The 27,083-nt window shown below is 59.4% G+C and overlaps 7 protein-coding genes across 7 annotated transcripts; 3 read left to right on the top strand and 4 right to left on the bottom strand.

Annotated features, from left to right (window-relative positions):
* Nucleotides 1–81: 81 nt before the first annotated feature.
* On the top strand, nucleotides 82–1,367 carry PHYSODRAFT_328450 (hypothetical protein; the record flags this gene model as incomplete). The annotated part of the gene is made up of 2 exons (XM_009524746.1): nucleotides 82–242; nucleotides 779–1,367. 2 exons carry the CDS (start codon nucleotides 82–84, stop codon nucleotides 1,365–1,367), a joined length of 750 nt encoding a protein of 249 aa, XP_009523041.1.
* Nucleotides 1,368–1,453: 86 nt separating this feature from the next.
* PHYSODRAFT_313038 (hypothetical protein) lies at nucleotides 1,454–2,152 on the bottom strand (the record flags this gene model as incomplete). Its single annotated transcript, XM_009524745.1, has 1 exon — nucleotides 1,454–2,152. The coding sequence occupies one exon, from the start codon at nucleotides 2,150–2,152 to the stop codon at nucleotides 1,454–1,456; it is 699 nt and encodes a 232-aa protein (XP_009523040.1).
* An 803-nt stretch (nucleotides 2,153–2,955) lies between these two features.
* PHYSODRAFT_492968 (hypothetical protein) lies at nucleotides 2,956–3,780 on the bottom strand (the record flags this gene model as incomplete). The annotated part of the gene is made up of 1 exon (XM_009524744.1): nucleotides 2,956–3,780. One exon carries the CDS (start codon nucleotides 3,778–3,780, stop codon nucleotides 2,956–2,958), a length of 825 nt encoding a protein of 274 aa, XP_009523039.1.
* A 1,991-nt stretch (nucleotides 3,781–5,771) lies between these two features.
* Nucleotides 5,772–6,368, top strand: PHYSODRAFT_328447 (hypothetical protein; the record flags this gene model as incomplete). Its single annotated transcript, XM_009524743.1, has 1 exon — nucleotides 5,772–6,368. The coding sequence occupies one exon, from the start codon at nucleotides 5,772–5,774 to the stop codon at nucleotides 6,366–6,368; it is 597 nt and encodes a 198-aa protein (XP_009523038.1).
* Nucleotides 6,369–9,323: 2,955 nt separating this feature from the next.
* PHYSODRAFT_490560 (hypothetical protein) lies at nucleotides 9,324–15,173 on the top strand (the record flags this gene model as incomplete). Its single annotated transcript, XM_009524742.1, has 4 exons — nucleotides 9,324–9,691; nucleotides 9,770–13,959; nucleotides 13,983–13,984; nucleotides 14,055–15,173. The coding sequence occupies 4 exons, from the start codon at nucleotides 9,324–9,326 to the stop codon at nucleotides 15,171–15,173; spliced, it is 5,679 nt and encodes a 1,892-aa protein (XP_009523037.1).
* Nucleotides 15,174–15,266: 93 nt separating this feature from the next.
* Nucleotides 15,267–21,008, bottom strand: PHYSODRAFT_245827 (hypothetical protein; the record flags this gene model as incomplete). The annotated part of the gene is made up of 1 exon (XM_009524741.1): nucleotides 15,267–21,008. One exon carries the CDS (start codon nucleotides 21,006–21,008, stop codon nucleotides 15,267–15,269), a length of 5,742 nt encoding a protein of 1,913 aa, XP_009523036.1.
* A 2,836-nt stretch (nucleotides 21,009–23,844) lies between these two features.
* On the bottom strand, nucleotides 23,845–27,081 carry PHYSODRAFT_494856 (hypothetical protein; the record flags this gene model as incomplete). Its single annotated transcript, XM_009524740.1, has 2 exons — nucleotides 23,845–26,444; nucleotides 26,487–27,081. Coding segments are annotated over 2 exons (3,195 nt in total), but the record flags the coding sequence as incomplete, so codon positions are not given.
* Nucleotides 27,082–27,083: the final 2 nt, after the last annotated feature.

Here is a 27,083-nt window from a genome sequence, read left to right as displayed (position 1 = left end):
GTGTACTCCCCGTCAACTTTCGGTAAGAAATGGGACCCTGAAGGCCTATTCATTCGGAAGTATGTGCCGGCGCTAAGCAAGATGCCAGTCAAGTATATCTATGAGCCGTGGAGGGCGCCCATGACGGTGCAGCATGCTGCTGGCTGCCTCATCGGCAAGGACTACCCGTTCCCCATTGTAGACCACAAGATCGCTATGCGCCGATGTATGGCCGGTATGAAGAAGTCATACGCCATCGGACAGTACGGCACCCCACCGGTTCCTAGGCCCCCCACGAGCCCCCGCTTCAAACGTCCGCGTGAAAACTCGGCGAGCTCGTCAGAAACGTCAGAAGACTCGACGCAGTAGTGGTGTCGTTACTGAGAGCCAATGGACTGTGTGTATTGTGTCGCGGTATCTTGCTAGTTTTGAGCGATGGTAGCAGATAAGTCTACATTCGCGAGACGAGCAGGAAGTGAATAGCGATTGATGGGCAATGGACATTCGAGAAGGTTCCTTGGTTCGCCTCAGATACCGATTCGTGTGCTCTCCAGCAAGTTATGCCCAACAACAATAGCTCGGGTACGCGGTACTGCCTCCTTCGACTTCTGGTAATGGTCGGCACAACACTTGGAGTGGCGTTGGTGGTCATGGCTATCACTAGGGCACGTAGCAGCCCCAGTTCCCGCCGCGCTTTATCTGTGCTCGATGGACGGAACGGGAGTCTCCAGGGTGCGCGTTATGCAATGCCTGAGGGGCCTCCTGGTCCACGCTTTCAACGTGGATGGTCTCCTCATAGAGACGAGTGGGGGCACCACGAGCATCATGGTGACCACGAGCACCACGACGAAGACAATGACGACGATGAGGATTCGAAGGATGACAACGACGACGACGAAGATGACAGTGACAGCAGTCAAAGCAGCAGCGCGAGCAATAGCAAGGCCGAGTCTGCAGCCATCCAGTCGAGTGTCGTCACGAACCTGGACGGTATCAACATCGGCAACACCATCACGATCATCAACATCGGCACAGGCAGCCAGGGCAACAGCAGTGGATCGGCCGACGACTATGGGTACGCTTGGAATGAGAAGACTCCTAGCGATGACGACTCGCTCCCAGTGAGTGATTCGGATCGCTCCGCTATCACCTCCGCAGCCGTTCGTGCATTCTGCGAGTCTATCGACTGCAGCCGCTCCAAAAGCTTCAAGGACACGGCGACGGCGGGGGGTCCTGCACCGATGATGCCGGCGTTTAGTGCTGGCAACCGAGAGGTAGGCACCGATGTGCAGCATGAGACGCCAGCGGCGAAGAGCTCCTGTAGCGCAATGAACGCGAACCTGGCCAGGTGGCTGGTTATCATCGCGATAATTATCCAACTCCGCTGACTATCGATGGAGTTTGCTTTCATTAGGATGGCCTTCGATCATTTACGAATACACTTAACTAGGAGAATCGAATCCGCTAACCCGCTTTACGCGGTAGCCCGCACTCTCTTGACGACACCCCTTATATTTTCCGGGGCATCCGATGTAGTAGTCTCCCTTCTTCGGCGTTTGCCATGGCAGCTCGTGGATGTGTCGGCTGATGAACCGTTGGCGTGAACCATGGCCACACTGACTTGGCACGGTTGTGGCCGCTTCATGAATGGCGATATCCGGGCCATGGTGATCTTCACTGCGGCACGCAGCGTCTCGTCACCGACTGAGCGGCTCAGTAGTTCTGACGACGTGAGACCGTCGTGCTCTGGCGGCAAAACCAGCGTCGACTGCACGGCCGCAATGGCGAATGTGCCCGCGTACGCCTTTGGTAGCTGGAAGCGACACAATGGACACGTGCTCCGGCGTGTGAGCCACGACTGCGCGCAGCCACAGTGGAAGCGGTGGCCGCACGGCAACTGCAGCGTGGAGGTGGCCAAATTGGACAGCGGCGAGCTGGCCATGCAGATAGAGCACGTGATCTCCTGTCCAGCGGGTGGGCCGATTCTTTCGGCGTCGCGCACCATCTTGGTGAGCGCTTTGGGGTCGGTGGGCGAGATCCGCTTGAGCTGGGGCACCACCTGTCTCAATACGAGCCTCACCCACGTGGGGCTCTCGAAGTGCCGCAGGACGTCGCCAACGCATTCGGAGCGCTGCGGCGTGTAGCGGGCGGTCACGTTCAGCTGCAGCTCCATGGCGTCCTGTGTGCTAGAGTCTTTGATATGTAGCTGTTCCTGTAGCTGATTCCTGTTGTGCTGTTCCTGCCCCGCCGCGAATCCTGAAATGTGGCGATCCGAAGCGAACCAAGGCGGCTGCGAGGATACTGCGGCGTTGAAGACGGCGCAGTGGGTCCAGTTAAAGCAAGCGGCGGGGTGCGGAAGGTGGGAGCGCGCGGGCAGTCTATCGCATGCAAGCTGCCTTGACATCCTGGTGTTCGCCGCATCTTAATCGCTTGCTGAAGTTTGCGCCAAGTCGTTGACGTTTTGGTCCGACGCCGCCGGACGATTCACGTGACGACGCCATCGGGCCGAGATAGCGTGGGCTGCGCGGACGAGCAGTGCCAGGCCGGGTGTATCCTTGCAGCAGCTTGGCCGCGAGGTACGGGATCCGATGCGTCACCAGGAACGGGGCAGAGCGCTCCGGCCGTCACGGGTGGTGATGCATTCACTGCCCCGGATAAACTTCGTCGTCGACAATGCGGGGCGGCGCGGTGTACAGCTGCTTCCGTCGAGATCCCTTTTGTCTGGTCGGGCAGCTTTTAGCTCCGATGCAGCCTCGCTGCGGGGCCAGGGATCGACAATGTGTGGCCCCATCGGGCGGTGAAAAGGTTGACACGGATACATGCGCTGTCTTTCTCGAGAGCGCAAGGATCCCGGCGCGAGCAGTGTCGGGACGAGCGGACCAGTTGCTGGCTGGGGCAGCGGCACCGCTTTGGCGTTGCTTTCAACCGTGTGTGTACTCAATCGTTTCTTACCGCATCTGAACTACGTACAGTGTACTACTTCTCGATGCCGACTCGTTGCCGTTTGCTCACCTCGGCTTGCTGCTTTCGTCGACAGCAGCGCCGCTTTCTGCCCGTCTCCCTCGGCGCCACGCGCGACGAGGAAAGCCCGTCGCTGACCTTGGCCGCGTCCATCGTGGCAAATCGGGTGGACGCGATCCGGTTGCTGAGGACACTAGTGTCCACCTCGGTAAACGTTTCGCCGCTGGCCTCGTCCATGAGGAGGGCGGCCAACTCGCACGGTTGGCTCGGCACCGCAACCGCCTTCTCGAGCGTGAGAAGCACCTCAACACGCACCGAGTGGCCCCCGACCGGGGCTAACGCGATGTGGGAGCGCGGCCACGAGCGGACGGGCTGCGGGAGTACCGCAGTCGACTGCACGCGACGCACGATGAACCTGCCGGCGAACTCCTTTGGGAACTGCCACCTGCAAATGGGGCACGTGCTCTGCAGCTCCAGCCACGAGCGAATGCAGCGGCGGTGGAAGTTGTGTCCGCAGGGTAGCTGCACGACCCAGTTCCTGGAGCGGTGCCGACTAGTACCGTCCTGCTCGGCGTCCTCGCTGCTGGCGTCCATACAGATCACGCAGTCCACGGACTTGCTGCTGCTGCTGCATGCATCGTATCGGCCGGTTGCCCGCCACTGGCGGTCGAGGGCTTCCAGCGCGGACGCGTCCACGGGCGAGACCTTCTCGAGCCGGGGCCCGATGTGCCTGGCCATGAAGGCCGCCCACGTGCACGAGCGCAGCAGTCGCAGCACGTCGCCGAGAACTGTATCTGGCGGCGTGCAGTAGTGTACCTCGACCCGCACCGTCACCTCCATTCGTTGCCGCGTTGCCTGGTCCGAGATTTGCTTGGTGCTAGTCCAGTCTGAGCGAGCGAGCGCGCGAAAAGCAGAAATGAGCAGAATGCGGCCGCGAACGACCAAGCGGCCGGTTCGTAAGCTCCGACTTTTTCCCCTTAGGGCGTGCCTGCGGTGACTGCCTGCGTAGTGCTCGTTACCCCAGCGCGGTGTCGCGGGCTGCTTCAAATGAGTAACACGGGCGTAATGTCATCTGCGGAGGTGATCTCAGCTCGGCACTAACGCCTTTGGCGCGCTGGCCCGAGCGTTGGCCGCTTGGCCGGGGCCACCGTATCACCGAGATGACACGGCCAGCGCTCCGGAAATGTCCGCCGCCGCGGGCCGAGACGCGGCCAGCTGCTGGATGGCGGGCCCCTTCTCTGCTGGACCATTTTCTAATCGACGCCCCGATCTGATCTCTTGGCGATCTCTGCGCGAAGCTGCTGGTGAAAGCAAACTGCAACTCGTTGCACTGTCCGAGGGCCCAGCTCAACTTGGATCGCGCGCGCCGGTCTCTTGGACGCCGAGCAGCTCCGAGTCGTCCCACGGTGATCATTACTCACTAGCCAGGCGTAGGACGACCCAGCGCTCGTTGACTCCGCGCGGCCGAGCCAGGAACTGCCCGGGAGGCCCCAACACGAATGCCAGCGCCGCGCTGTCAGCGGAGACCACGCGACCGACCAAGCAGCGCCGGCGGTCACCTCGCAGGCAGGTGCGGGCCCCGCAGGCCGCGGAAGATTTGTCTCGGATGGCTTTCGGGCCGCATGACAAGCTCTGGTTGAAGTTGCCCGCTCGACGGGCGTCATCCCGGCGGCAGCGGCGGCGGGCGAGATCATGACTCATGCTTGCTAGCTATGTAGCACCATGCAATCGCCCGGAATAATTCACTGTGCATGTAGAAGAGTTTTTCTTCTCTACTGTATTTGGCTCGCGCTTGCGGTCGCGTTAGTGCGGCCGAGCATTACCAGTAAGCATGAGCTCAAGACGCGGGCGCTAGCGCCCATGCGTGAGGGCTTGAGACGACCGGCCCTCTCAAGCTGAGAGCAAAGTCTCCCGAAGGCCACGCGTGACAAGCAAGCTGCGCCCGTGACCGCCAGCATGACAGCCGGCGGCGCAGAACGCGGCCAGCCGCGCCATTTTCGAGCCGACGCCGCTGTCTCCGCTCCGCCGAGGCTGGCAGGCTAGCAAGCTGGCGAAGCGCAGCTCCTCGGCCAAGCTCTGCAGGCCTAGCGGCGTGAGAATGCGCTGCGGCCGGCCGGCCTGCAAGTGTAGGTTGCCTCGGCCCGATAAGAAGGGCGTCCCACTCTGGCGCGGCGCCTGCGTGGTTAAAAGCCCGCTTCTTTCGAAACTGCTCGGGCCCGGCCATAGACAGACGGCAGGAAAGAGGTGCGGAGGAGGCTCTCTCGCTCGGGCGGCGGCTGCTGGCGCTGGGCGCTGGAGAGTGCTTACGTACACAGTCTTTTTTGATGGGGGTCGAGGGGGGGGTGAATGTGATATAGAAGAGGACCAACGGAGGCTCGCGGTTGCGAGGAGCGTAGCCGCAGCAAACCCGCGCGGGGTGCCCGCGTACAGGGCCGCGCGGTATTTGCGGAGGCGGGCCCAGCGACGAGCATTCCAGCGAGCCGAGCACTGTTCTCGCCAGGTGAGAGAATCTTTTTATCGCAGGAGCGCAGCGACTGCCTTTGCGGAGCGCAGCGGAGCAAAGCCATTTCCCGCGGATGACATCCGTCCTGCGGGAAGGTCGTCACATTGTGGGGTGATGGGCTGCCTATACAAACTCCAAGATATCACCGAAAATAGACTGTGTACGTAAGTCCTGCCCTGGGCGCTGCTGGGTGTGCTGCCGTGTCTGCCTGCCTATCGCCCAGGCTCACTTTCGCTTTTCCGCGCCGGAGAGAGTCGAGACCTCGCCGGTCGACGCCGCCACCTTAGCAACCACGAGCGAGCCACAGCCGGACACCGCTTCCCTGCCCATGAACATCTCGGTCCGCGTCGAAGTCCAGTACCACGCGCCGGCGGGCGCCGTCACGCGCGACGTGCTCGAGATGTTCCGGTCCACGACGTGGGTGCGCTTCATGATGCGCTACATCTCGCCGCGGCTGAAGAGCTCGTCGCCCGCGGACCAGGCCATCCTGGACGAGCTCGAGAGCCAGGAGGCCGCCGAGGTGCACGAGGGCGAGGAGTGCGTCATCTGCATGAGCGAGAACCCGTGCGACGGCCACGTCGCGCTGCCCTGCGGCCACTCGTTCCACTACCCGTGCATCTCGTCCTGGCTGCAGAGCCAGAGCACGTGCCCCGTGTGCCGCTTCCAGTTCCCCAAGGCCTTCACGGGCAAGTACGCCGTGCAGAAGCTCAAGTCCGCCATGGTGCTCTCCGAGGAGCAGGCCAAGATGCCGCGCGCCGAGCTGCTCGCGCTCGACATCGGCAAGCAGGTCGTGCGCGCCGTCGTCAACGTCACGCTCGTCAAGGTCGCGGCCGAGGGCGACGACGAGGAGTTCCCGTGCGAGCTCAGCGCCTGGATGATGGACCCGGCCTCGGGCGAGACCTTCTCCGAGCTGGACTGTATATGATCCAGCGCCGCCAGCACCAGCAGTATCAGTTAGACAAGAGACCAACACACACACTATCATACGCCTAGGAGCACGACGACGGCAGGGATCCGAGCGACGGTAGCTGCCGGATCCAATTCCCCCTCGAAGCGAAAGGAGGGGACACACGTAGGTATTTATCGAGGAAGAAAAGAGGACGTTTGGACGGAAAATGAACCCACACATTGTAAAGCACACACGCACACACACATACGGCCTCCCTTCCATCCATTTATCTATCCGTTTATCCAAAGCCGCATTGCTAGAGGATCGCCATTTGAGCCACAGCGATCGAGTTGAAGTTACCTTGACTCAGCAGTGCCAGACGTAGCGTTGACAAGCGTTCAATTGCCATGACCCCAACTGGACTCTTCTTGACCGAATTGATAACGCGGACGGTCTCGTCACGTGGTAAACAGATCGATCCGCGCCAGCGCCAGCGACGACGAGATCTACCAAACTGCAGCTACCAACCCACAGGAGCCGGCAGCAGCAGCAGCTTGTCTTCCGTGCCTTCGGCGTCGCCGCGGCCGCCCGCCTGCAATGACAGCCACTTGAAGGCGGCGAGGCCGGACCGGCGACTGCCTCGCAGAGGAGCGCGGTCGCAGTTGCGACGGCCTGCGTCAGCCCTGGAAACTGCTCGACGCCAAAGATGGGTGCGTGCTACGCGAAGGTCTCGGCGCGCGACAGCCCGAGCAGGCAGCGGAGCTCCTCGCGGCATCCCTTGACCCTGTCTCTCCCGGTGTACGCACCCTGCAGCAGCGCGCAGTCTCCTGCGGAGATGCCACTCCGGGCCATTACACCGGAGCTGGTCGGCCAGCGAAATGAGGTGGCCGCAACTCCCTCGTCAACACTCGGACCTTGCTTTCCGTTCATGCCAGCTTTGGTCGTCGGTCGCCTCCAGTTGAAGACTGCCGCACCAGGACCGCGCAGGTGACCACCTCGGTGGTCGTCTTTGTCGACGATGAGGGGAGGCCTCACCTCACGGAGGACGCTGCAGCGATGACGTCATGGTTGGTCAGTGGTGCACTCGATGCCCGACCAGGTCGGGGCTCCCGACCGGGAGGGAACAAGAATGCGTCTTGGTCTGTAAGACCGATAGCCACAACAATATTCAATTGCCCAGACCGGACACTTCGGCATCTCGAGAAACATCACCGTTCTTTCGACGTTACTCCTTCGGTTGAAAAGGCTGGATGCGAAGGCTTGATGTGGACGTGAGTATGTAAGCTGAATCAATCGATTGGATCTCATCTGTGAAATTGCCGAAAAAAAGCATTGACTTGCCGCAGCTTTAGAATAATTAATCTCGCGCTGCAATCTCGTCGTCAGAGTGCTCATCTAGCGATGCTTTCGTCGACAGGAAATGCCGGCGGAATATCCTACCCGGTTCGTACCTTCGACCCGCAGTTGTAAAGACATCGGTGCGACATACCTCCATGAGCCAAATGCTTCGGCAACATTACCTCAGCCAGCAACCCTGCACGTCTGCTGTGGCTTGTTGCTCGACCAGGGCGATAAGCTCCCAAAAGAAGGCGAAGGGCCCATGAAAGTTGAATTCGTGGCGAGCTCGGGCTGGGATGGCTGTTGGACTGTGGAGGTGGGGTTACAGCAGGTCGCTGCTGATATCGATGGCTTTAGGGTGCTTGGCTTGCCGAGCAGTACGAGGTCGTCACGACTGAATTAGGGGAGGGGGGTCTTCATGCTTCATGCCCCCCCCTCCCTCCTCCGAGACCCTCGTTGTCTTGTGCTTTGGCATCGGGGAAACTGGTGGTCCGGTCTACTGGGGAAGCACGATGCCGAGTCGCAGGCCAGCAGAAGGTAGTCCCGACTGAGGAGAGCTGGAAGCATAGGGGTTGGTGCTTTGGCTGAGGAGGCCGCATGGACAAGTACCAAGATCCGTCGACGTAACACGAGGCGGTGCGCCAAGTGGGGCCCATTTCCCAAGTTATTGTCCTTGGAGGAGAAGGCCTACCTGGTCCGCTTCCCCGTTAATCATTGGGCACTGCTGCTCGGGCCCGCTGTTAGCTAATGATAAGCTCGTGGAGGCGCTGCTCAGGCAGCTTCCAGTCGCGCAACGGTGCTTCATTCTTCGTGGACGTTGAAGGTACTGTACATGGCGCCGGTCATGAACGCGGCGACGAGCATGGGCGCGATGGACTCGGGCACCGCGTGCATTAGCTACGGGTTGAGCAGGGGGTAGTCATCGACAACGTTCACACTCGCCTGCAACGCGGCGCGAACAGCGCGAACACCAGTGTGACCGCGTAGTCGGCGCATACTGCTGGGAGGTGGTGGTGGGAGGGGGGGGGACGATGACAAGATCCTATGGTTTTGAGGGCGCTCAGCCAGTGGACGTCCGAGTCGCAGCAATCGTGTCGCCCTTGTGTCGCCGGCCGAGCCGCCCACGGTCTCCGCCAGCGTCACGTACACCCCGGCGATAATGGGTAGTCGTCCGCGAAGTTAGGGTCGTTCTTGCCGATACCCAGCAGCACACCAGCCTGCTGTCTGCCGAGATCTCTGCACAACCTTCTTGCGTATCGTGTAGAGGTCTGTGCCCAAACGGCTGCAGCAGGGGCACGGCCCACAGCGACGATCCCCGCTCCAGACGTGCGTCTTGACAAGTGCAATGTACCGGTATCCCGGGCTCATCCTTCGAAGGTATACGTCAACTTTAGCGGATGACTGATACCTCGATTTAGTACCCAACAACTTTAGCGACGTCTTCAGTTGCCGGCCCACGCGCGCAACTCAAGACGCAACTCAAGGCGGCCGGCCACTTAAGTACGTGCTAGGTGCGTGCTAGGTGCGCATCCAGATGTGAGCCAACCGTTGGTCTTGGCCGGCCATCGAAACGTTGCCGCCGCCGCGCATTGCCGCATTCCGCATTGATTCCGCCTACGACCTGCGTCTAACTAGCCTGTGTGAGTGAGCTCGATGGCGGTGGCAGCGGCGACGAGTTTCCCGCGTGGCAAGAAGCCCAAGGCTTCGGGCCAGAAGGTGGCCGCGCCGTCCGCGGGCGCGCCGGGCGAGGCGCTGTTCGGCAAGCGCGGACTGGCGGCGGTGGCCGCGGCGGCCGAGGAGCAGCCCAAGAAGAAGGCCAAGAAAGCGGCCAAGGCGGCCGTGCCCAAGGCCGGCAAGGACGAGCCCAAGGCCGCCAAGGCCGCCCTGCTCAGCTTCAAGACGCTGCGCAAGGGCATGCTGCTGCTGGGCTGCGTGCGCCAGGTCACGGACGGCCAGGACCTGATGATCAGCCTGCCCAACAAGCTCAACGGCACGGTGGCGCTGGCCGAGTGCTCGGACGAGTTCCACGAGTTCCTGGCCAGCCAGAAGCAGAAGCGGGCGCAGCCCGACGACGAGCAGGAGCAGCTGCCCGCGCTCAGCAGCATCTTCAAGGTGGGCCAGTTCGTGCCCTGCGTGGTGCTGGCCACGTCCAAGACCGACAAGCGCAAGCAGATCCAGCTGTCGCTGCGCACCTCGCTGCTGCACGCGGAACTGAGCGTGGCCAGCCTGACCAAGGGCGCGTCGCTGCACGCCACGGTCTCGTCCGTGGAGGACCACGGCGCCATCGTGAACCTGGGCATCCGCGGCGTGCACGCCTTCGTGCCCCGCAAGGAGCTCGCGGCGCCCGTGCTCAAGGGCCAGCACCTGCTGGTCAGCGTGCTGTCCATGAACGCGCACACCAACACGGCCACCGTGACCATCGACCGCAGCACGGTCGTCAAGGCCGTCACGCGCGGCGACTCGTTCACGCTCAAGCAGCTCGTGCCCGGCATGCTGCTCAACGTCCGCGTCGAGGACGTGCTGGAGAACGGCCTGAGCGTCACGTTCCTCACCTTCTTCACAGCCACGGTCGAGCAGAACCACATGAGTCTGCCCTGCGAGCGCGGCTGGGAGGAGTCCTTCCGCAAGGGCATGAAGGCCCGCGCGCGTATCATGAGCATCGACTACATCGCCAAGCAGATCACGCTGTCCATTGCCCCGCACGTCGTGCACATGCAGGTGCCCGACTCGCCCTACTCGGTGGGCGACATTATTGAGGAGGCCACCATCGAGCGCATCGACGCCGGCGTGGGCATGCTGCTGTCGCTCAAGAGCAAGACCAGCCAGGACGAGGACGTCGAGATGGAGGACGCCAGCGAGAAGAAGGAGTCCACCACGAACGCCAAGTGGAAGGCCTTCGCGCCTGGATACGTGCACATCTCGAACGTGTCGGACAAGCGCGTGGACAAGCTGGAGAAGAAGTACACGGTGGGCTCGAGCATCAAGTGCCGCGTGCTCGGCTTCTCGCCGTTCGACGCCGTCGTGAACATTAGCTGCAAGGAGAGCGCGCTTTCGCAGACCGTGCTGCGCCACAAGGATCTGGCACCCGGCACCAAGGTGAGCGGCATAATCCTGTCGGTCGAGTCGTGGGGCATTTTGATGGAGATCAGCGAGGGCGTGCGTGGCCTGGTGAACCCGCAGCACATGCCGGCCTTCCTGCTGAACAAGAAGGCGAACAACAACGGCAAGTACAAGGTGGGCAAGGTCGCGAGCGCGCGTGTGCTACACGTCGACCTGGAGGCCAAGAAGACGTTCTTGACCATGAAGTCGGGCCTGCTTGCGTCGGAGCTGCCCGTCCTGAGCTCCTTCGAGGAAGCGAAGATGGACCTCATCGCGCACGGTTACATCACGAAGATTGCCGAGTACGGTGTGATCGTCACTTTCTACAACAACGTGTACGGCCTGGTGCCCATGGCCGTGCTCCAGCAGGCTGGCATCGAGAACCTGGAGGAGGCTTACGTGATCGGCCAGGTGGTGAAGGCGCGCGTGACGCGTTGTGACCCGAGCAAGAAGCGTTTGATGCTGTCGTTCGACACGACGTCGAACAAGTCTGGTAATGCGCCGACTGCCGCTCCGGAGACTGCCGCGGAGCTTGTGGGAAAGACTATCACCAATGTCAAGATTACGGACGTGGAGGCCACGTGCTTCCGCGTGCAGACTGCGGATGGCATGGAGGGCGTGCTCCCGTTCGTGCAGCTGACGGACTTCCCGCGCCAAACTTCGCTGGTGGATGAAATCGTCAAGGGTTTCAGCGCTGGGGACATGATCTCGGAGCCTCTGCTCGTTGTCGCTCAGGAGTCCGATGGCGTGTTGACGCTCTCGAAGAAGCCGCTGCTGCTTGAGTTTGCCTCGCGCAGTGCCATTCTGCCCCGTACTTTCGGAGACGTTCAGGAGAACGCCGTTCTTATTGGTTACGTGACGTCTGTGAACGTGGCCAAGGGTGTCTTCGTTAAGTTTCTGAACAACCTTGTGGCGGTGGCCCCTAAGGGCTTCTTGAAGGAGGAGTTTGTCTCGGAGATCGAAGAGGGTATGTTCGAGATTGGCGAGACTGTGACGTGCTCTGTTGAGAGCGTGGACAAGGCGAAGAAGCAGTTTGTTGTTGGCTTCAAGCAGGGCAACTTCGTGCAGGTTACCAACGCCACCAACAAGGCGCGCCTTGCCTATTTCCAGGCTTACCTTCGCGAGCAAGCCGCGGTGCGCAGTGCTGCTGCTGCAAAGAAGGCCTCGTTTGCTCTGGGCAAGACGGAGAAGGCTGAGTTCGTCGGCGTCCGCCCGTACGGTGCTGTCTTCGCTCTTGAGAAGGACGAGGAGACTGTCACGGTGCTGGTGCCTTCGGTGACGGAGAAGAACAACGAGTGGGACGAAGGCGACAGCGTTAAGCTGCTGCTGACGGACTACGACTTCAGCAAGAACGTCTACTACGCTGCTGCTGATGAGTCGCTGGTGAAGAGCGGCTCGAAGCGCTCGCGCAAGCAGAAGCAGCGCGTGAAGGCTGGCGGAAAGATCGAGGCTGCTAAGGTGGTGGCCGTGAGCCCCACGGAGAAGTACGCGGTGGTGTCGTTCCCTGACGCTCAGAACGCCGACTTGCTTCACTTCGGCGTTGTTGAGCTGTGCGACTTCTGGTGCCCGTCGCAGACCAGCGGCCAACTCGGAATCGAGGTCGGTGCCTCTGTGGAGTGCCGCGTGGTGCAGTCTACACTCAAGAGCGGCTCCAACTCGACGCCGTTTGATGACCTTGTGCTGTTGGCGCTCGCCGAGGAGAAGCTGGTGTCTAAGGCCAAAAAGGATACGCGTAAATCGGCGTCGAAGCTGCCCAAGTACTCGCCGAACGATCTCACGCTTGGCAACACGCTGACCGGTGTCATCGCTGGCATTTCGGAGAACTCGATGGAGATCCGAGTGGAGACCGGCAAGAAGGTGGGAAAGGTTCGCGCGACGGTCTCGATTGTCGATGTCGATGGAATTGACGAGAAATATGGCCACGCGCACCCGTTCGACAAGTACTCGGTCAACGCCGCTGTTACCGGCCGTGTAATTGCTGTCACTGCGAAGGGAGCCAACAAGCTCAAGCCCGTCAGCAAAGAGAACCCGGCCACGTTCCACGCCATTCAACTATCGCTGCGCACTGAGGACGTGGCTGGCGATGAGAAGGTGACTGACGTTCAGCGATTCGTCCGCCCCGACTGGCTGGAGGGCAGCGCGGGCCGTGCTCTTCTGAAGGAAGGCAACTCGGTGGATGGTATCGTCTCGGACCAGGGTGCGGACCAGCTGACTATCAAGCTCAGCAGCAACGTTACTGGCACGCTGAGCTGCGTGGAAGTGTCGGAGGACGTGGAGGTGGTGCGCGCGTTCCAGGACAAGTTCCCTGTGGGCAAGCGCGTGAAGTGCTTCGTGCTGCAGGTTGACGATGAGAAGAAGACGGTTGACTTGTCGCTGATTCACTCGTCGTCGGCTCAGGACAAGGCCGTGGTGAAGCCCGGAAGCATCATCAACGGTGTGATCTCCAAAAAGAAATCGGCAATTCGCCCGCCTTCCATCATGGTGCAGCTGGGTGCCCACACTTTCGGACGTGTGTGCGTCACCGAGCTCCTGGCCAAGTGGGAGAACAACATGCTGGAGCTGCCCCAGTTCGCTGCCGGCAAGGTGGTGCGCTGTGTGGTGCTCTCGAACAACAACAACCACATCGACCTGTCCCTGCGTAAGGATGCCCTGGCCAACCCGAAGGAGTACGCGAAGAAGACGTCCAAGCCGGCTGAGCGTGGCGTCGGTGACTTGGTGCCTGCGGTGGTGGCGTCGACTTCTACGACCGGTTGCTTCGTGCGCGTGGACCGCCACACGACGGCGCGTGTCATGCTTCGTGACCTAAGCGATGACTTCGTGAAGGACCCGCAGGAGCACTTTCCTACCGGCAAGCTGGTGGCTGGCCGTGTGACGAAGAAGTCCGACCGCGGCCTGGAGCTGAGCCTCAAGGCGTCTGTCGTCTCGGAGGATGTGTCGGTGTTCAAGTGGAACGACCTGAAGGAGGGTCTGACGGTCAAGGGCACGGTCACGAAGGTGCAGACGTACGGCGTGTTCGTTCGCATCGAGAAGAGCACGATCAGTGGCCTGTGCCACATCTCCGAGGTTGCCGACGAGAAGGTCACGCAGCCGCTGGACCAGATCTTTTCGGAGGGCGACTACGTCAAGGCCAAGGTGCTCAAGGTCGACGGCCGCCGCGTGTCGTTCGGCCTGAAGCCCTCGTACTTCGAGGGTGAGGAGAGCAGCTCGGAAGAGGAGTCGGACGACGAAGAGGAGGCCGAGGACAGTGATGACGAGGAGGCTGAGGCCATGGAGGTGGACGAGGAGGAAACTCCTGCCAAGAAGCCCGCGGCCAAGAAGGTCGCCAAGCCCGTGGCCATGGAGATTGACCTTGGTGACGACGAGTCTTCTTCGGAAGACGAGGACGCGAGCGGCGCTGCCCCTGTTGAGTTCAGCTGGGACGGCTTCTCGAACGCGCTCAACAAGAAGACGGAGGCCAAGGACGACGACGAATCTTCGTCTGAAGACGAGGATGACGAGGAGGAGGAGGCCGCCAAGTCGTCCAAGTCAAAGAAGAACCGTCTACAGAGCGACGAGTGGGTGGCGCTGCGCGAGAAGGCTCTTGCCAGCAGCGACGAGGTCCCGCAAAGCGCGAGCGACTACGAGCGCCTGCTGGCCGTGTCGCCGCAGAGCTCGTACCTGTGGATCCAGTACATGGCCTTCCACATCTCGTTGACGGAGGTGGATCTGGCCCGCGATGTTGCCGTCCGTGCCACGTCGGCGGTGTCGTTCCGTGACGAGAAGGAGAAGCTCAACGTGTGGGTGGCCTATATGAACCTGGAGCACGACTTCGGTGACGACGCGAGTTTCCTGCGCGTCTTCAAGAGCGCACTGCAGGTGAACCACCCGAAGCGCGTGTACCTGCACTTGGTGGACCTCTACGCGCGCGCCGACGAGCACGAGGACGTGAAGCAGACGCTGGCCACGATGCAGAAGAAGTTCCGCACCAGCAAGCAGACGTGGATCCGCTCGCTCCAGTACTTGGTGGGCGAGAAGTTGTTTGCTGAGGCCGCTGAGACCCTGCAGCGAAGTCTCAAGAGCCTGTCGGCCCACAAGCACCTGCCTGTGATCCTCAAGTACGGCCAGCTCCTGTACGAGCAGGGCGAGCTGGACAAAGCCCGCACCATCTTCGAGGGCATCCTGGCCAACTACCCGAAGCGCATGGACCTGTGGAATGTGTACCTGGACAAGGAGATCAAGTTCGGCGACGTCGCACTCGTGCGCGCGCTGTTCGAGCGCCTGCTGGCCATGGACTTCTCGGCCAAGAAGATGAAGTTCCTCTTCAAGAAGTACATGCAGTTCGAGCAGGACCAGGGCGATGACGAGCACGTGGAGCACGTCAAGCAGTTGGCCAAGGACTTCGTCGCTAGCGCTGCGGCCAAGTAGACCGACCGTCGTTAGATAACTGAATAGAGTATGTAGTTTTGCAGCAAGTTCTTCCATTCACGTGTGTTATCCATCCTTTGTTGCTGGGTAGGCCTACGACGGGTGTACTTTGTTCGAGTGCGACACAGGGAACAGCGCTCCCAGTATTCCAGTTGGCGCAGCGTCCATCATAGGCAGCTCTCGCTTCATCACAAGCGGCGGCAAAGTGTGAGGCATTTGAATCTTGGAAGGCGACACTTCTTGGTGAGCCTCAAGGTGATCAAAGCCATTGGACTCGGGGACGTCGATGACTGAAGCTGCTTCTTCATGGTTGAGACTCGCATCGACCTCAGGGATCGCAGCTTCCTCTTCGTTTCGACGCTCCTGGGATCGATGCTTTCGGCAGTGGTGATGTCGGTGGCGATGGTGGCGATGCCGTCGATCCGTTTGGGTTTGAACATCTTTGGCCAGAGACTTGCTCGGACTCGATGGTGCATCTTCTCCTACTCCGCCGTCTTCCGCTGTCGAGGTGCCTCTGTCCACCCTCATCTGTGCCAGCTGAGCCAAGCGAGCTCGTCGCGCTCGCCAGCGCTGGATATACCCCTTGACGTACGAGTCCACGAGCATCTGCGCCACCTTGGCCCGATAGATGAAGATCTGCTTCACGCGGTCCCTTTGCTGCTCGTAGGGCAGCGATCGGATCCCAAGCTGATGGATGCACAGAATCCGCAGCAACTCGTTGAAATACGGCCGCTTGCGGCCATCAGCGGCCGGGCCCCACTGCGCTTGGGCCTGTGTTCGTAGCTGTAGAAATGTTGTACGCTGACGGTGGGCATCGATTCGAAGACCCGGAGGAAGCTCGGCCAGGAAACTCGCGAGCTGCCACAACGGGAAGCACCCCGTGTTGTGCACGTCGTAGCGCAGGAAAACCTCGCGATATGCCTCGAAATCGAGCAGCGAGACCGAGCACACGTCGCTCTTGAGGTAGCAACTCCGAAAGTTTTCCAGGATGACGGCGATGAAGAGGTTGAGGAACACGAACACCACCAGCGTCACGTACGTGATGAAGAACAACGCAGAGCCCGCTACACTCCCGCAGTCCGAGTACACGCGGCCAGTGGAGGCACTGATCCGCTCGGCGCAGAAAGGTTTCTCGACCATGAGATCCGTCATGGTCAGGTGCCAGTCGTCTCCAGACATTATTTGAAACAGCAGCAAAGTGGCCGACCCGAACGTGCGGAAGTTGGAGAAGGAGTTCATCGCTGGCCCGTATCGCACTCCGCCAAAGAGCTGGCGGGCCACGATGGCGAAGATGAAGTAGATCATGAACATGAGGAAGAAGATCTGGCCCAGCGGCCGCAGCGAGGCCCGAAAAGTCTGGTAGACGGTGTAGATCCCGCGGTTCAAGTGCACAAAGCGCAGCACGCGCATCATGCGGAAGATGCGGCCGGCCTGGATGATCGAGTGGTAGCCCGTGGCGAAGAAGTACGCGACGATGGAGCCACTCAGGATCAGCACCTCGAAGATCCCCTGGGGCTGGAGCAAATAGTACTGACGCAGGCCGATGCACTTGATGGTCGCTTCGAGCGTGAAAATCCCCAAGAAGATGATCTCAATGATCTTGAACGACAACGAAGTGCCGTCCTCCGACCGCGGACTCACGAGCAGCAGCACCAAGTTGAGCACTATCGCGATGGAGATGCCCGTCGAGAAGTAGGGGTGCTTGCACAGGTCGTACATCTTAGCCTGGATCTTGAGACGCGGGCGCGGTATACTCTTGAGTGGCTTGAGCAGCAGGATGAACTTCTCCAGGTCCACCCAAGACTTTTGGCTTTCAGTCAGGATCTCCGTGCCGTTGTTGCGTTGGAACTGCTCGACGAGGACACCGACAAAGAGGCGGATGACGAAGAGCGAGCCCACGTAAATGTACAGCACGAAGAAGATGGCGGCTTGGGCCGACGCATCCGTCACGGGCTGTTTGCCGTAGCCAGCGATGTCCATGGCAGCGAACGCCTTGTCGACCCACTTGAGCGACGTCATCTCCAGAAGTGTGAGGAATCCCGCCCCGATGTTATCGAAGGAGAAGCGAGCGTTCTGCCACACGCGAGGCATCAAGATGGGGTCACCAGGGGCGCCTCGAGCTGCAGCTTCTTGCAGTGGTAAGACGCCGTCCGGATACACCAAGTAGAAGCCGATACACTCTGCGGCTGTGGCCACGTCACTGTCGTTGCAGTAGTAGAACTGCTCCGAGAAGAGGGAGCGCCCCACGACACCGAAGATGATGTACACGATCAAGCACAAGGCCAGCACGTTGCCTACGTGGGGCAGCGAGCGCGCTACCGCGTTCAGGATCACTTTCATCTCGTGGTTGTGGTTCAGCATCCTCAGCGGCCTCAGCACGCGCCCAGCTCGGAAGACGCTCGACGCTGTGATGGCCGGGTCGTTGGTGGTGATGATCTCGTCCGCTACGGCCAGCAGCAACAGCGACAGATCGAGTTGGTTCCACCTGTTCTCCATGTACGTTTGGCGGTGCACGTAGCCGAGCATCTCATCGCTGTGGAAGATCTTCACGCGCAAGTACTCGAAGCCGAAACCGGAAGCCCCGACTTTCACTACAAACTCAATGAAGAGCACAACGAGTGCGATGCGGCTCATGGTCGTAATGGCGAAGTCGAACGTCTCGCTCGGAGGCGACATACTCATCTCGGGGTGGGGCTCGTCCAGCACGAGGCAAAGACAGCTCACCACGATCATCAGCTGCACTAAGCGCGAGAACCAGACGTTTATAACCACCTCCCGACACAACCTTTTCCACGCCGAGACGCGCTGCGAGCTCATCCGATGGTTGTTGTTGCGTGTTTGCGAGACTATGACCCCATTTCGAGGGCTAGCACTGCTGCCCTGGATGTTGCAGGCGTCGCCATCCGGCTGGCCAGCTTGCGCCATGTCCTCCTTCCGGTCGTCCATGCCGAGGAACATGCGCAGCTTGACATTGCTGACGTTTTCGAGCTGATCCATCTCTCGGAACGCGCGCACTCCGACCTCCTCGATCTTCTCGTAGATGTCGAGCTCTTTGGGGATGGCGATGATCTGCGCGAGCTGCAGCTGGTACGCCTCCTCCTCCGAGATGGAGAAGTTCTCGAGGATGACGGCGATGAAGAGGTTGAGCAGCACGTACTGACCCACGATGAAGTTGAGGATGAGAAAGGGGACCATGAACCAGTGCGGGTCGGCCGCGTCCACTGCGTCATACGCGATGCTGGACCATTGGTCGCCCGTGATGACCTGCAGCAGAGTGAGGAAGGACCGGCCGAAGGTGTCGAAGTTCCAGCGCGGCACCTCGCCGTCCTTCTGCTTGAGGTGCGAGCCACCGAAGAGCTGCATGCCGATGATGCTGTTGACGACCTGGAAGATCAGCATGAACACGACGACGTCCAGCACGCCACGCGAGGACTTCAGCACGGACTGGATCAGCTTGCGCGTGCCCTCGTACTTCATCATGAGGCGCGTCACACGCAGCGTACGCAGCGACGACACGCTGTTGAGGCCGCTGAAGCTCACGTCCAAGTTGTTGAGCACGAGGTTCCCCGAAGTGCAGAAGACCACGACCATGTCGAATACGCGCTCCGTGCTGCTCAGATAGATGCGCAGGCCCCTCATGGCCACGATGCGCATGAGCATCTCGCTCAGAAATATCACGCCGAAGAAGTACTCGCTGACTGAGAGCACGAGGTCCAGCTCCGAGCTCATGTTTGGGTACTCCACGAGCAAGAAGAGCGTGTTCAGGAGGATACAGACGGTGATGAAGTCGTCGAACTTCTTGGACAGCACAAAGCGCTGGAACTTGATGAACAAGGGGCTCGTGGTCGCCGTGTTTTGCATCACCAGCGCGTGGGTGGACGTGGAGAAGTGCAGCACGTCGAGGTCCGGGATCGCCTCCATGGTCAGCGCCTTCTTGCGCGCAGTAGCGAGCCTGGCCGTAGCGATTGCGGTGTCGGACAACCTCTTAATCGGCTCTCCGCTCGCAGTCTGCAGCGTGCGCGTTAGAGGCCCCATGATCTCCTCCATCAGCACGCCGTTCTGGATCAGCTGCATGGTGGTCTCCACTGTTAAGTTGCGCAGAGACTGCCACTGATGCATCCTTGCCAGCAGACTCAGATAGTCTTGTTTACTGTTCACGGTCTTGCTGTACTCAGGGGCGCTCGCTGGCCGCCGTTTTCGAGATGGAGGGATCAAGTCCTCATCCGCTACGGATCCAATGGGCATTGAGGCGAAACTTGTTCGAGAGAAGGAGGTATCGCGCGCTACGAGGAAGGAGCTGTCACTGCTGGCGTCTACTGGCTCAGATGGCGTGGCTTGTTCTACTGCACTTGGGTCAGCGCCTCCACTTTCTCCTCCTCCTCCTCCTTCGTCGCTGCTTATCGTCTCCTCGATGACGAGCGTCGCGCCCATGATCATATTCACGTGCGTCTCCTCCATTTGGGGGTCGAGCTTCCCCATGAAGTGGGGCTTCTCCTTCTCGCTCTCCTCATCGATCGTAAAGTTCATGAACGCAGTGGTGATCACGGCCACGAACAGATTCACCACTAGAAACACCATGGACGCGACGATGGCCACGAAGAAGAGCACGCTGAAGAACGACGACGCCTCGATCACGGGCTTCATGATGTCCGTCACCCAGCCGTCCTGCGCCACGACGAGAAACACAAGAAACAGTGATGATAACCCGCTGTCGAAGTTCACGTGACTTGAAGGCGGCGCCCTGGCCAGACAGATCTGCCCGTTATCGGCGCAACTCGAGTTGGTGGAGCAATACACGCGCGGAATGGCTTCAAGCGCCTCCATCGCCATCGTGCCAATAGATGATGCTGCAGACGCCGACGCAGAGCCATACAACAGAGCATACTCGTCCTCGTCCATCGCGGGGATGGTGCACTGCTCGCTGTAGGAGCCGCTGTACGCTTCCAGCCCAAATATCGAGAACGCCAGCAGCCCAAACATTGACAATGTACCGACATTTGCTAGAAAGGGGATCGCGCGCACCAATGCCTTGAGAATTCGCCTCAGTCCGGAGTAAAGCGTCAAACTCCGCACGGTCTTCAGTCCACGCAGCACCTTCCACTTGCCACCCCCACCTGGAAGTCCGTACGATATCAAGCTGATGAGTAAGAGCCCGACTTGCAGGAATCGGTAGCGAGAGCGCTGGAAATACGCGTCCTTGTTGCCCCACAACCCGAAGGCGATAACCTTCAGTACGACCTCCATGAGCAGCATGACGGTTAATGTGATATCCAGCTGCGCTAGGGCTGACCCCGTGGCGTATTCGTTATCGAGCCCCAACACTAAGAGATCTCCGACCACCACGAGGTACAGAATGGAGCGAAACCATTGAGCTTTTACAGCTATTCGGAGCCTTTGGCGGAAGTTTTCAAGCCACGGCGGCCACGAATGTCGAAGCGGTTTGACCACCACCTCTGAGTCTTTATCATGTTCGTTGTCCTCGTCGTCGTGATGGTCCTTGTCCTCCACAGAAGAGAGCGACGGACTCGAGATGCGGCCTGCGCGCATACTCCGTCCATCGCGTCGTCGACGCCCGCTGGCTGTGTGTGAGGCTCCGAAGAACTTGGATCCGAAGCGATGGAGCCGCTCCGCTCTCTGAATCTCAGCGTGCGATAGAACCACCTCGGGCCCTGCAGGACTCGCCAGCAGCATCGACGTCCGACGCACCAGTTGCGAGTCCTCTACGGATAACTCCACGGACTTGCGCGACTTGTGGGACGGAGTGACCGTGATGGTCAAGCGTCGAGGCTGCTCTGCGGCCCATGACAGGTCCTCCAGCTCATCCAGTTTGTTCATGTCTGTCGACTTCAAAGCTGCCTCGCCTTCAAAGTCACGCTCAACGGTAGACACCTGTACCAGGGGCCATGCAGCTCGAGGATCCAGTCACGTTGGCGTTCTCGTGACACTTTGAAAGGCACGAGCTACTCGACCTTCTCGGGCAGTTGGTGGTTAATCACTCTGCAACTACACTAGTTGCCGCAAAGCTGCTGGAGGTGCAAGATGAACGCGGCCTTGACCGTCTGGAGCTCTAAAATAGTGCTCGCGACATCAGTTTCAACTCCGACCTGACCTCCTCCACAAGAACCAGCATGAGACGTGTGAGAGCACACCCAAATATCATAGCTATAAACTGCCTTTAGTTGTCGTTGAGCTCATCGTCCGGGAAAATAGGGACCCCGACAGCATACACCACCTTCTCTCCAGAAGCGATGTTGGCGTCAATGTCAACAACCGAGTGGATGGATCGACCGAGGAGGACACGCTCTCCTTCGGTGTCTGGTCTTTCATGGATCGAGGGTGCCGGTTGATACGGAGACATCGACGGCAGCAGAATCACCGGTGCTTCGACTGCAGACTGGGACTCACTCCGCGGCTGGCACATGATCCGACACATTGGCAACGGGTAGAGTGTCGTTGTAGTCTTTGAAGCTTGCTCAACGAGTGCCAGTCCCTCCACCCGAATCCCCCACGACTCGACCCCGCCGTCGGAATGATGCAACACGGCCCCGTGCCAATCACTTGGGCGGATGTCAGCACTGCGCGAGGTGGTCAAGTGTTTCACTACAGCGAGGGCTTTTGTCTTGTTCTTCTTTTTCGTCTTCTTCTCGTCGTCTGTGGTGGACGCATCGCTGGCGTCCGAGGCGGAGTCCAACTCGAGAACCAGCGTCAACGCCGACAATGGCAAACCCAACTGAGTGGCGGTGTAGCTGCGAATGTCTCGGAGAAATCCACAGGCGTCGCCCACCACGGCCAGGTTGAGAGCCCACGCTAGATCGCCTCGGAGGCAGCGCACCAACACCCCGACACGACACGCGATGAGCAGCAGCATCTGACCCACCGACACGGTGCCGCTGGACCGACGAGGCCACGCAGCTCCCCTAAAGAAGCTCGTTATCCAGTCAAACGGTATGAAGCCTCGCACCAGCGACGCGAGTTGTTGCTGGCGGTTCCATGCTGGTTGGACGCTTGTTGTCGCTGGAGCTGATCGAAGAGTCTTGAGATGACTGTGAGCCGCTTCAAATGCGGACAACTGAGCGACTAGCTCGACGTCGAACGATCGCCAAGGGAAGAACAGCGCCTCTGAGTCTCTGTGCAGCTTGCTTGTAGCCTGCAGAGACGTAATGAGACCGCTCACTTGCGAGAAGCTGGAGCACAGGCGTTCGCACGCAGCTTCGCTGTCTTTGATCGAGTATCTCTGCAGCCATCCCTCGACTGGTTCGTGCGCTAGAAGAGCGAACGACGACTCCCCGATCGACAGCAGATCGCTTAGCAACTCTGCAGACAGCTCCGCCGCTTTGGTAGAATCGTCGCGTGGGGAATCTACCCTTTCATGAATGCTGTTGCGTGTGTCGTCCAGCAGTTGAAGAAGCCTGCCAGTCATTTGGTGTCGCTCTGCGTCATCCAAAGCGACCTCCTCGATTGCCGCGTAATGGTGTACGAGGTCCGATAAATCTCTAACGACAGAGCAGCCATCACGCCGATCCTGAAGGTGGTTGACCAACACAGCGCGCGTCAACGCAGATACGACGGATTCAGACGCGCCGTATTCCTCAACGAGCTGGTGCTTGACGGTCTTTTCAATTGCATGATCATCCCCTCGACCGCGCACGACGAGGCTCAGCGGTTTCCGGTCTGTGGAGGGAAATACTGCGATCCTATCCATGACGCTTAGCTTGCCGTTCTCGATCGCTGTAGCCACTGCAAATGAAGCCAGCAAATACCACTCAGGCACAGACAGCAGCGCGTACTCGTTGATGAGCTGGGACACCAAGTTGAGCGCCGCCTCTGCGTGTGTTGCGTCTAGCAGTTCCAATACGAACTTGTGTTTGGTCGTTATCAGCGTGGTCAGCTCTTCACGCAGCGCAACGTTATCCACATCAGTGTCGACGAACGCAGTGATATCCCCCCAGGCGGACAGCTTCAACTCGACATTGCTCCGCTCGCCAGGCATGTACAGCAGCAGCGCTCGAGGTAAATGCGCGCGGGTGTTTTTCCCACGGGACGGAGAGATGTCGACAACGAGAGACGCCGGGGAATGCCACGATGTCCAAAATTCCTCGCAATTCGGTTCGGAGTCGTCCTTCGTCGGTGTTTGAACCAGCAATCGTTGACACTGCCGTAAGTAGCTGTATAGGGCATCCGCGAAGCAGGTCGGGAACGAGGTTTTAGCTAACAAGAGAGGCAACAGCGTTTGCCGCAACGACTCTGTCATATCATCCGTCTCCGCCAGCTTGTAGCGTACGGCCAAGTCTTCGAGGCTGCGTAACGCGACGGGTGTCGTGAACATGGTGCCGGTTCTTTCGGTGGACCTAGGAGTCACCACCTCCTGATAGCCGAGAGATCGAATTAAACGCTCTGCATCCAGCTGCAACCGAACTCGACTCGTCTTCCACTCGTACCAGAACGCCTCAGACGCAGACAAGAGGCTATCGAGGCTTTGCTGAAGCCGGTCGATTGCCACCTCTTTGTTTTCGCTGCTGTCGGACTCGTTGGTGTCGGCTTTCCCCTGGCTGATCCCTGGTATCGGCAAAGTCACGGACGTCGCGCTATGCAGCAGCGGCCGCGGGGCTTTCAATTGTTTCCCACGTGCGTTCGCACTGCTACGGGAAGACTTCCACCCGTTAAAGAGGTACGCGCAGAGCTTCACCCGCCGTCGCAAGCGCTCCACAAGAGACGAACCGGAATCGCCTGGCCACTTCAACGAGTTCCGACGCCTTGGTATGATTTCCACCCCCATGTCCTTCTCAACAGCCTCACTTTCATCAAGGTGTTGCAAAGGGTCCGACACGTTGAGTCCCGCTCGGCGAACGCTGCTGGTAACGAGCCACACCACCGCCTCGTTCCAAACTGCGAACTCGGGGTTATCGGCTTTCGTTGATCCAAGTCCTCGAGCCTGTTGGCACAAAACCCCCAGTAAGGTAAAAAGTTGTCGATGTGAAGTCGAGATGAACCCAGAGCTGATGCGCTCTACTATGGCGTTGAAACTTTCTGCTGAGAGAGAGAGAGCGTCGTCGCCCTGTGCTGCGAGTTGCTGCGTCGCAATGTTCTCGAGGTATCGGAAGTTCTGAAGGTAGAACGGCGACGACCGCACTCCAAACTTCAGCGACGATATTGTTGTCATACACCGAGCGACACCGACTAACTCGATAGCTGTGAAGGCGAACTGTTTGGCAACAGCGGCGAGCTCGTTGTTTTTCACTTGGAGATCCTTCTCTCGGGAGCTCCACATGAGCTCAGCTTGGTACTCGTTCGAGAACTGCAGGGCGAGTTCACTGTAGCGTTCGTAGAGCTGAACGGTGACCTCAGTCTTCCCTCTCCGAGATGCAAACGGCGAGTCATCATGTTCAACCACGGGTTTTAGCGTCTCCAATAGCTGCATGAGTTGATCCCGGCTCTGGTTTACCTTGACCCAGCACTCAGCCACGCCGATTTGGTCCCCTCGAAGCTCCTGAAGCAGCTTGGGCTGCGTCTTGGACACCCGTGAGAGCTTCAGTAAATCCTCCAGCTCAGTGTCAGGTAGCGAGATGGCAAAGTGCTTGAACTGAGCCGCCAGATCGTGCTGAATCTGCAGAGGAACTGGCGTCGCTGTCACCGCGTAGATCTGGAAACAGCGCGTACATATTGAGCTCCCATTACTCGTTGCCCGAGTATCACGTACTGGTGTAGTGGTTGAGGTATTGGAGACTGTGGCAGCTACTGCCAATGGATCAATCGTTATGGCTTTGTGTTTGCCTGCTCGCACCGCTCGTCGAGCCATCATGGCCGCCCCACCACCGAGCGTTGCTGCAGTTTGCGCCAAAGACGACATGGCCGCCATGGCCGAGCCAGCGATCGAGGTCCTTCGCTGCTTCTGCTTGCGCTGATCCTCGTAGTACTTCAGTGTCAGCTCGTGCAGCATTGGGCGTCGAGGTGGGCCATGAGAGATTCGCGCGTGAGCCAGAAAAGGCTGTAGCCGATCCAGAAGCTCCTTGTCAGCGCTGTGGAAGTTCACTAAGAGAACTGGAATAGCCAGTCGCTGAGCTTCTTGCAGTTGACACTCGAGCTTCGGGTCGTCACAGGATAAAACCATTGACTCCTTAGTCGCACTCGGGTTCTCGCTCTCCACTTCACCCGCAGCTCCGCAGCCGGGGAGGGCGGAAAACAGCGTGTGACCCGAGAAGATGTGCACCAGAAACCTCTGCAAGACCCCCGCGGTGTCCACGAAGACGGGGACATGATCGCACAGCGCATCAGCGAGTCGAACAGAGCGGTAAACGTCTGCATCACGGAGGAATGGGAAGCGAGACGTCCATATCAAGCGTACAAGCCAATTCCTGTCGTCTTCTGTGTCATCCTCGATCTTTAGACGCTCATCACTGGCGGTGCTGCTGCTATCGACGACGCTCTCAAGGATTAAAGCAGCTAGTTGGCCCAGAGAGGAGCTGCGTTTCATTGAGGAGAGCGCCGTTGTGTAAGCATACGCTCTCCGCACAGCGACGTCCACTGCGATCCCCATGATTTCGTGCTCCGTTCTGCTCTTCTCTTGGTCTAGTTCCTGCGTCCACTTCGAGTAAAGAGAACTCATCCGGTCCGCTATCTGATGCCATTCCGCAAGGAAGCGTGATATTCCTTCCAGCCGCAACCTGGTCTCGCAGCTCATCATGGCCAGCTCTTCCTGTCGTGAACGCAAAACCCAACGAGCTTCTTCAACCTCAGGGTCGACGGCTGGCTTCTCCTCCTCCGCGTGGTCTTCGCTCTCCGCACTATTCTGCTGCTTTTCCTTCTCTTGGCAGCGAAGAATATCGTCTAAATCCGCGTGAATTTCTGCGCTCTGACACTCAAACTGTTGTTTGAGACGCTCCAGTGTAGGCACAACCTTGTCCCTGGTGAATGTCAAAGTCACAATGGCGTTCTCAAGGCGTGTCACTTTCTGGTGGTGGGCCCTGCATTTTGCTCCATACTCCACCGTGACATTGGCCATGAAGGACAAGAAGTAGTCGAGCTGCGAGGCTGGACTCGGTGTTGTCGAAGCTGCGCGCATCATAAGTAAGTGCACGTTCTGGTACAGCAGCACGTACTTTGCTATGGTCTGCATCCCCCACGTTACTCCACAGAGGTCTGGGGACGACAGCGCCGCCTTCGCCACCTCTGGGAGCAGACGCTGCAGCTCCACGTCCGTGAAGTTCAGACGACGCCAATGACAAGCCGGCCGTGTTTTCATCCACGATATGAACGCCGTACTCAGTTGTGAGGCTTGGGACCTCTCCACTTCAACACCAGTAGATTGATGATCACCGCTGCCTTCTTCCAGAATACAGACGCGGAGATTCTGCTGCAATCGCCGTTGAAACTCGACCATGAGCTCCGCCTCCGTGACGACTTCGAGCTGCTTGCGAGCTTGAATGCAGCTAAGCACGAGCTCGTCGCGTAGCTCTTCACCTCCGGCTTGAAGAGTCAACGAGGGCAGCTTGCCCAGGCACATTTCCTGTATGAAGTCCACTAGACAGGCAGAATGCGCAGCACCCTCCCGTTGACGAACCCACAGCGCGACTCGCTCTTGACGCACACCAGCGGCGCCTATCGCTAGCCGAATAGCGTCTCTCACAGCTTGATCACTGCTCGGTTGCTCCTCAACAACTTTCACTTTGTATCCGTGGAGGTCGCACGCGAACCGCAGCAGTCGCTCCGACAATGGCCGACTGTGCTCCGACAAGGGGGAAACCACGAGCAGTTGCTGCTGACTCAGCGCGTGGATGAGATGCGAAGCTTGCGTAAGGCACCAGGAGCTACTGAGCACGAGTTTGATCTCTAACGCTGCGAGCTGGCCGCGTGCGTAGGCTCGATGGGTCTTCCCGGCGTCCAAACTCGTCGACGACGCCGCATTCTCCATCA

The sequence above is a fragment of the Phytophthora sojae genome (genome assembly GCF_000149755.1).
Source record: "Phytophthora sojae unplaced genomic scaffold PHYSOscaffold_3, whole genome shotgun sequence".
NCBI classification, from domain to species: Eukaryota; Oomycota; class Peronosporomycetes; order Peronosporales; family Peronosporaceae; genus Phytophthora; species Phytophthora sojae.
This window is presented reverse-complemented; position numbering and strand designations above follow the sequence as displayed.